Here is a 9,655-nt window from a genome sequence, read left to right on the forward strand (position 1 = left end):
CCCCTTTTTCTCATCTGTCTGTAACTCCTCTCTTAATCTAATAAAAAACAACAAATTAAAAATAGAAATGATAAAAAGGCTTTGTTTTTACTTCCATCTCTTCAACTCTTTTTTGACTAATGGCCTCGTGTTGACATTTCTTTCAGTATGAGGAGATTTTCGATGCCATTAATCTGTTTTGGAAGGCAACAATGATGTTGAGATTTGCTCATCCCTTAGCAACAGATGGCCTCAAAGGTCAACAATACGGACAAACCAAAGAGCAACATCTGCTATTGTTCCCAGTGACGCATTTGAGAAACCGATAAACCGGGAGAAAAGGAAGTGTTTATTGATTACTGATTATCAGTAAGTCAAGAAAGGAAATGTCAGCAGTCCAATCTCCTTTTTCAGCACGTTAAAAACATTTTTTACAACACTGTCCAATCCAAGAACAATTCTTCTTTAAATGCTTTAAAAATTATCAATAAACTCCAATTCTATCATCCCACCAGTTTCCATTACAAAAGTGATTACATCCTTGATCTCATTGACAATATCAAATGGTACAAAAGAGGGAAAGAAAGCATAATGTTAAGAATGTCACAGTGACATGTAAGGCAGCAAATATCAGCCCAAGAACTTCCTATAAAATGTATGATTGATGGTTGTGCAACACGTGGACAACAAGACCAATAAAATACTCTTTGAGTTGATAATGGCCAATACAAATGTTGATTGGTAAGATGACACTAAATGGTCACATTTAGCTGAATGAAACTTTGGGGTCCTATATCAAAGCCATGGATGGTTTCTTTAAAGGATAAGGTTGAGGATTTTCTATATCACAAATGTAAACTGAGTGCTACAAACATACAAACAGGGTAGGGGAGTAAGAAAATATGGAACACATTTGGTGATATAGGTTAAGAATAACACCAGCCTTATCCTTTCAAATGCACGTGTTAAGTAAAAAGAGCAGTGTGCCTTCACCACTGCATTCTCCTCTGAAGGCATCAACAAATGCCATATAGAGTTTGGCCAGGCTTTGGCACCATAGCAACAAGGTAATTGAAGTTATGCAAAAGTATGAGTCATCCAAGCCATTATAGTGATGGTAGGGTGGCTTCTGCAGCCCTTTGTATGAAATATTCTTTTGGTGCGGTATATTTCATTATAAAGAGCTCTGTGTGAGTATACATATAGAGAAGGTGCGTTTCTGCAGAAATGCTTTGCTGCAGTTTTATACAAATAAAAAAAAATGACACATTTGCCTTAAATGTATTCATTTTAAAAACAATGAGATAGTGAATGGCTCCGGCAAGAGGCCATTTTAAGGTTATGATGATTTAATGTCATCTGTAAGAGACAATAGGTGCATCAGTTGATACTTTACATGGCCAAAAGTGCACCGACGCTGTTTATCCAGGTTGGGGCTCCTTCATTCCAATGATGGGAAATTAGGATATAGTGACTGTTTTGTTGGAGGACATGAGCAGTCAATGGCTAGGCCACCACTTGTTGGTCCACAAGGTCAACAGATATTGACGTCTCCAATTACGGATTTATTTTTTCATGTACTCAGAGACATACAATATTGCCATTGTTGTTGGAACTTCATAATGCTCTGAATGTGTCTGAATAACACATGACTGGAATGTTTGGAGTCCACATAGTTTTGGACATTTAGAGTAGGGAAAATATTGTGTATTGATGAATTATTTTTAAAAGTTCCCTGCCTGAGAAAAATACCCAAAAATCTCTGTTTGATTGCCATCAAACATTTCTCAGCATCCACCACTGCCTCTGATGTTCCCGACTCTTTGACTGTGAAAAAAACGTTTTTTAAAGGTACAGGTAGCAACATATTTAAGCGTCCTCCTTTGTTGGCATTGTAAAATGTCCATATGGAGAATGTTGTCATGCCGGGAGTTTGGATGAAGAGTTTTAGCATGATACAAATCTTTGCTGAGTCATGCTTCCCAACGGAACGTTCATCCCGCTTCCCCTCTTCCCAGAGGAGGAGTGTAGATGTGTATCTTTCTTTTCGTTTTCCTACAAAAGGTACATTTTATTCAGACTACCTCTGGAAAAAGTCCTCCTGAATGTCCTTTCCAAATAGCAACCATTTAAAAAAGGAGAAAGAGACATATGTAAAACAAAACCAGCAAATCAAAATCCTAGAGATACTTTTCCTCTCTCCTCTTTGAACCTATTCCCGCTCTTTTCCCAACCCTTTCAGTCCAACATTGGTCTCTTCATGAGAATCTGCTCTATGTATTTCTCCAGATCGTCACGGTTACTGCTGTCTGGCTTCTTTGCAGCCATATAAAAATCGTCATTTCTCGCCACTGCAGGTGCCGCCGGTGAGTAATAGAACTTCTGTTGGGGAGGGATCACGGGCATTCTGGGAGGGGAACGTGTTTTGGGGTAGTTCTGAAAGCGATAGCTGCTGTAATAGGGCCTCTGCTGGGGACCTGAGGGGGGGCTCCTCAGCCGAGGCTGGACCCAGCTGTGGTACCGGCGTCTGGGAGGGAAAGAGTAGGTGTCGTCCACGGAGTTACTCAGGTAGTTGTTGAGGTTGAGGGCAGGTTTGGTGAGGTAGTAACGGGGTTTGGGTCTGGGGGGAGGAGGGTAATAGATGGGGTTGTACTCTGGGTACTGCTTCCTCTGGTAGTAGGATGGGTATCTGTAGGGGTACGAAGGGTAGCCAGTCCAAACCGGCTTGGGCGATTGGAGCCAAAGACCCTGTTTGTACGACTTCTGAGGTTTGGGCCAGCGGTTGGGATTGGTTAACAGAGGCTTTGTAGGTTTGCTCCAGAAATCTTGCGATTTGGTATGCGTTTGTTCCTGTAACCAGTTATTTAGGAGATTGACAGATGGAGAGGGTTGCTTAGAAACCGGGAATTGATCGGTTGGAATCTGTGGCGCTGAAAAGGCGTTGTTCGATGAGTAGGACGAAGACAGCGGAGTTGGGGGTCGTTGCCATCGAGAAGGCATCTCTGGCGACACGTCTTTCTTCTTCTTCTTCTCCACGTCACTGATGATGTCCACCACGTCGTCAGCGGGGAGGTGGAGTTTGTTGGAGATCTCGATCAGCTTGTCAATAGTCTGGGGATCGATATCGTCTTCCTCCGTCACTTCCTGCTCCTCGTCGGACCTCTTGTCCTCGGCGGCGTTGGACAGAGACGAGCGGTACTTCTTGTTCCCGTTGTTCTGTTTGACCATGTAGCGCAGCAGCATGTCCGAGGCGATGTCCGCCAACTTCTCCTCCTCCATCTTGGCTTTCTGAGCCTCGGCCGCCTGCCTTCTCATCTCCTCCTGCTCTGCCTTAGCCTGGACCTCCTCCTCCTCAGGACTCAGAACCTCCTCGTCTTCCTCCTCCTCCTCCTCCTCCGGTTCATCTCCTTCCATCGCCTCCTGGTCAGACGGAGGGTTAGACTGTGCAGCATTACTGCCAGCGTTATTGTCCTCAAAGTCGTCCATGAAGTTGCCCCCCTTGAATGTTGGGAAGTTCATTCCTTTCTGTGTTTCTTCCTGCCATTTCAGTTTCTTCTTGGACATGGCGAGGTCGTTGCCTTTGTGGATCGGTATGACATCGTTGTAGCTGCTGTAACCTCTGCTCTCTCTCTGGGTTTGCTCTGATTCTCCTTCCCTCTTGGTGGCCGCGTTCAAACGTGGGAATTCCTTCATCATGGTCTCCAGGTTCTCCAGCTCCTCGGGGCTGATCTGCTCCTCCTCGCTGCTCTCTTGGTCAGGGTTATGTGGGAGAGAACCCTGACTGTTGTCCCCTGTTGCATCTTGACTGGTGGGCTTTTCAGTTTGGACCGGGACTGTCTGACTCGTGGTGCGACTCGTTACCTTTTCCGTCATCCTTTCCTCTTCCTCCTGAGCTCTCTTCCTCTCCTCTTCTTCCTGTTTCCCCCGCTCCTTTCCCTGAGCGGCCATCAGAAGCTCTAACTCCTTCCTTCCATCTCTGTCTCTGTCTGATCCCTCCATAGTTCTCACTTCTCTGCTCGCTTCCTCCTCATTATTAACTTCACCCGTCTCAGCGTTTATTTCTTCTCTCATCCCATCACGCTCCCCTCCCTCCCTTCTTTTCCCCACTTGTGAGCGATTTAGTGCCTCCAGTAAAACCGCCGCTAGTGTTTTGGGATCCACATCCTTAAAGAGCTCATCTTCTTCTTCCTCTGCCTCTTCTTTCTGTATCGATCGCCTCTCCTCTCCTCTTCCAGGAGGAGGATCTCCATGTGGGTTAACGACGTCTCCGGGGATGTTGATCGGGCTGGGGGTGGACAGCCGGGGGAGGGAAGCCCCTGTCAGGAGGACAAGGAGGGTAAGGGGACTTGAGGCTCTGTGGTACCCAATCATGGTCAGTCAGAACAGGGTCCACTGTGAGCAGCAAGGGGGGGTCAGAACTGCCTGGAGGAGAAACAACATTTCTGTCATCAGTTTCAATGTCTGACTTTTTATCCTGTAGCAGCAAATCACAATGTTGAATAGAAATTAAGAGTGTATTAAAGTTTTTTTTTCTAACATCTGCCCCTTAATACGATATATGAAAACTTACAATATAAATTATTCTTAATTTCTCAGATTCTTTTCAATTTTTCCCAAACTTGAAAACATCAATCATATATCATATATAAGTACTCAGATCCTTTACTTAAGTAAAAGTACAATTATGGTCTTAAAATATTCCACAACAATGTTAGAGGGCTAATTTCAAAATGTTACTTAGTATTAGCAAAAAGATGTACTTAAAGTACACAAAGTAAAGGTTGATTGGATATGTTTTTTATATATTATCCTGTTTTTATACATATAAGATCCTTTTAGTATTCTAGTTTGGCAATGTGGACCAAATGTAGATACTTGAAATACTGCGTATATTAGTAACTGTATAGGCCTACTTATACACTATACCATATCAGCATATCATGTGTTTTAAACGTACACAGTAATTGTGAGTGTTAAATAAATACTCTAGTTATTATTATTATTATTATTATATGACAAATAGTTGAGAAAATGTAGTTTTTCACCACTAAATGTCATATTTCACGCATTAAAAAACTGTACACTATAGGATTCAGCCGATAGGGACTGATTAGCCGTAGGCCTATGTAATGGAGGGGGGAGGGAGGGAGGGAGGAGAAAACATACGGGGAGGGGGGGAGGGGGAGGGCTACAGATGACGTATGTTACCATTCCTTCTTTTCAATTGGCAACACCTCGACTTTAGGATAAGTGCACAAACAGGTCTAAAATATCCCTGTTTGGCTCCAGGCCGCTTACATGGCCATAATAACCTGTTGTTATTAATGCATGGCACCAAGCCACTGTTTACTGCAGTTACTTCAGGGATGCTGCAGAAATATGGGCTAAATTTAAAAGAAGATTTAACATGAAAATGTCAAAAACAAGTTTAATTTCGATGTTTTTTTCAGTGAAACAACAAACATTTGAAGGGCCAATGAGATGATTGGGTGGCGCATGTTCTGCAGTGGAGGTGGCTGTGATGCGTGATGTGCAAACACGCAGCAGATGCTCTTATCTCATCCTCCGTGAAACAGATCATCTCTGTATCTGCCCTGTTTTCTTCACTACAGAAGGTATAGAGATATGGCCTATAGCAGGTCACACAACAAATATTTATAATCTGCTTCTGAGACAATCATCAAGAAAAATCTGCCCGCATATAAAGGCACCTCAAGACTTCTGTCAACAGCAGTGCCCCCCCCCCCCCCCCCCCCCCCCCCCCCCCACAACCCACACACCAACAGTAACCTCCAGACCCCCAACAGCACGGACGTCAGAGGTGCAGACATTTTAGACACGACATAGGAATGTCACAGTGTCTGTGTTATCATTTTAATGTATTCATTTCACTTTCACGACCTTAAAGCACATGAACCGTTCGTTTTTCTACTGGGTTATTTTTGGCAAGGCGAGTAGCGTTTAATGGCTGGAGATGACGATAATTGTAATGATGATGATGATGATGATGATGATGATGATGATGATGATGATGATGATGATGATGATGATGATGATGATGATGGGGAGGAGGAGGAAGAACATGATGAAGATAACAGCCACCTCTGCTGACCACAAATAAAGAAATATGCCCTGGGTGTAATTCATCTGATGCGAAGTAAAATAAAAGTCTATAAACTATTAACTTTAAAATAGTTTTTTTTTTTATGTATCAATTATCTATTTTTTACATATAATTAATAAGATAACTGTATTTTGACAAATATTTCTAAAGGTGACTCATCATCATTTTGATCATTATAACCAAATACTTTAAAAACAATTTTTATAATTTTCTTTAAAAAAAATAGGGGTTGCACTTTGCAGAGCTAAAAAAACGAACAAACAAAAAAACAGACGTTTCGGAGTTGTTTAACAATTTCATAAATAATCTCATTATAAATAATAACACATCCAAAGCAACATATATCCCTGTTCAGAAGCAAAAGTAAAGTAATGCAAAATAAGTTTGTACTCACTGGCAGTCAGAGGGATCGGCGCGGGGATTCCAGCTTCCCTGCTGGTCACGTCACACTCCTGGAAGTCCCGCTGTCATGCACTGAACCCGCTGTTCTGCACCTTAAGTGGTTGTTTTTTTTGCGCAAACGTGGCTAAATGTGTTCACTCTTGTCGCGGAGGCTCGGTCACCTCTTCTCCCGGGTTCCGCTGCTCGGTTCGTCTGGTTTCAGCACCACGGACAGCGGCTGCTCGGCTCTTATAGCTCGGTCCTCCCGGCCCACGTGTTTCATGCGTCAAGCGATCCCCATTGACGTCACTCGACTGGGTTTCATTCATAAGATTGCACTGCTGTCTCCCTCCCCTCCTCCTCCTCTCCTCCCCTCTCTGATCGAACCAATTAGCTGCAGTGCTCGCGCTGCTGAATGAATCCGCAATTTACCAGCCTTCCTGAGGGCACAGCATGTGGAGTTGTTTTTCTCAACAATAAGCAAAGATACAGAACAATTAATACAGTACACAATTATACACAGATCTACATGTGGACCAGGAAGGGCTGGCAGCTGAGGATGATCAGCCCCATATGTGTTTTGTGTAACTATTGGTATGTATGTACACATGTTTTATAAATGTACTGCAGGTGGAGAGTTCTGTAAACAAGTGATTGACATACTGAGATGATTTGAGTTCACATACCATGTCTCCTAAACATTCTATTGCTGAAGGATGATTCCTCTTTCAACTTATTAAACCATCATAAAAGGGTTCGCTGGTTTCCTCAGCCAAAAGGATTCTCATAACACAATGAAACCCCCACATGCTATATTGATCAAACAATGGATATCTTCCTTCCATGACCTACTGATCTCAGAGCTGTGATTTGATTTTGTTAAAATGCTAAAGGAGAAACACTAGAGGCTATTAAAAGAGCTGCTGAGCGGACTCAATGTCAAGAAGATGACATTTTCAGTTAAAAAACAAAAAAAATGTATGGATTATGAATTGTTATGCTAAATTGTGTGTAACAGATGAACTCAGACGATTGCTAACAAGCATTATGAATGTTTTCTGTGAAATCCTTTGTGATGTTGTATTATCGTTGACATCATGTTGTATACTTGTGTCCCTCTGTAAGGGCAAATAGAAACAAATACAAAGTTGGTCACAAAAAGAATAAGCAAAGATGGGAAACATGTTTGTTATAAATTACAAAGGAATAATGTATTCTCTTGCAAAGAGATGTATTACATATGTCTTATATGGAGCACCTGTGTTACACATTGCTAATGAAACCACATACAGTATATAACAATGCACAGTGCACTGAAACAGTATTTCCCCTGTGACTGTCTACTATAAATATGACTAGCATTAATTAATCAAATTAAGTTGTAAAATATATAAAAGTAATTACAAAATTGAGTTTCCTTCTTGGCACTTAAGCCATCATCAACTAAAAGTTCTGAAGACAAAATAAATATGACCTTAAATATTTCCATGTAATTGACTTCTTCATTTGATACGAAGATCAAGTGATAGGATGGAAACCTTTACCTAACATGTAGGACCACTTTGTAGTGAAATTGTTTTCCAAGATGTACAGACAGATATACCTTTTCCTATTTCTTTCTGCTATAACTTTCCTTCACCCTTCAATCATGATTTCCATATTTCTCCATTTTGTTCCTCTTCTTGCGTCATTTGTATCGGTGGTATAAAGAAGCACCTATAATGAAAGATAAAATAAGCATGTGCGGTCCATAACAACATATGGTAAACATGAAGAGAGCAGCTGCAGCCCCCCCTGCTGGTCAGCACTCTGAGTCAGGGACCAATCACAGTGAGTCACCTCAGTGCAGGAGACACTGCTGCATATTGGTGTTAGTGTTGGAACCCACTCATTACACCACCTCAGTGTAGGGAACAAAGAAGATGGTGGAAACAAAAAGTATTGCTTTTGCTACATTCCCAGAAAATATATGGAAAGTTACTTGAACTCAACTACATCTAGACTGCAGGAAACTATAGTTACACAAAGTTTTTGGAAAGTACATGTACTCAAGTACTGAGTATATTATATGCCTGTAGCTTCTTAACTCAATCACAGAGGCAAATATAGTATTTTTAATGAGTTACATTTTTCTCATCTGATTCCTTTCACCAAAGGGCTTGTTCATTCATAATCTTATTAATGTATCTTTTATTCCTAAAAACATGGAGAAATTGATTTTTTCAAATGGCTGTTTTGGACAGTATCTTCTCCTTTAAGGGAAATGGAGACGAATAAACTTGTAAAAAAAACTAGAATGTAAAAAAAAGTAAACCTGGCTTTGCAGAATGAACAGGTTTCTGTTATTAAAATGTATGACAAATGCCACATATTTAATAATGTAAGCCTAATTAACATAATCAAACAATTACACATTTCTAAAAATCTTTTCAAACAACAATTCTTATAAGTGTAATTGGTTTATCCTTTAAATAATATTAACCTGGGTGTCTCCCTGTAAGTATGTGTAAGTATTATCTTTGCCTCAGTGAAAAAGTAGGCTATTAAAGCTAATGTTATTAGATTATCACAAATGTCTAAATATAATTTCAGTTTTTAAATATACATGTGAGTTTAATCTGTACATAGGTATTATACTTCATAAGTAATAATAACTAAGCTTTAAAAAAACTAAATCTCTATTAGAAACTAGAGCGTCAGATAGTGTGATGGAGAACGTAATGTTTGCCACTGAAAAGTAGTGGAGTAAAGTATTAGGTAGCATGAAATAGAAATACTAGAAAAGCTAGTCAACATGTGTACTCCCTAGACTACTTGGTTAGGGAAGGATCAGGATTAAAAGAAGCCAACATTAAAACAAATGTTGTTTTAATGTGTAGAGTTAAACTCATATGCTTTGTTGACACATCTGTTCACCTGAACGTCCTCCTTTACCTGACAAACATGAGTCATAATACACACAGCCATTCATTAGTAAAGCATGAACGCAGTTTATTTTAGACATTTTGAATAAACACATGATCATTATTCTTGGAAATAAGTCTAAAAATGGCAACCCTAATGGTGTGATCTGCTCATTGAGCTTATGCAGCAGACATTCGTGGGAATCATTTGGAAAGATCTGTACTTTTGGAACACGTTAAATATCCTGCAAGAACTCTTTCCTACTTC

General features: G+C 40.7%; 1 protein-coding gene across 1 annotated transcript in view; it reads right to left on the bottom strand.

The window, feature by feature from the left end:
- Positions 1–6,692, bottom strand: part of vgf (VGF nerve growth factor inducible) — a 7,007-nt gene extending 315 nt beyond the window's left edge. The window contains exons 1-2 of the mRNA XM_079673241.1: positions 6,498–6,692; positions 1–4,401 (exon numbers count right to left, since the gene is read on the bottom strand). The exon at positions 1–4,401 is cut by the window's left edge and continues 315 nt beyond it. Coding sequence (XP_079529367.1) covers positions 2,218–4,350 — 2,133 coding nt within the window. The 5' untranslated portion in view covers positions 4,351–4,401; positions 6,498–6,692 and the 3' untranslated portion in view covers positions 1–2,217. The remainder of the gene's footprint in view (positions 4,402–6,497) is intronic.
- Between the last annotated feature and the right edge of the window lie 2,963 nt (positions 6,693–9,655).

The sequence above is a fragment of the Notothenia rossii genome (assembly GCF_949606895.1).
Source record: "Notothenia rossii genome assembly, chromosome: 3".
NCBI classification, from domain to species: Eukaryota; Metazoa; Chordata; class Actinopteri; order Perciformes; family Nototheniidae; genus Notothenia; species Notothenia rossii.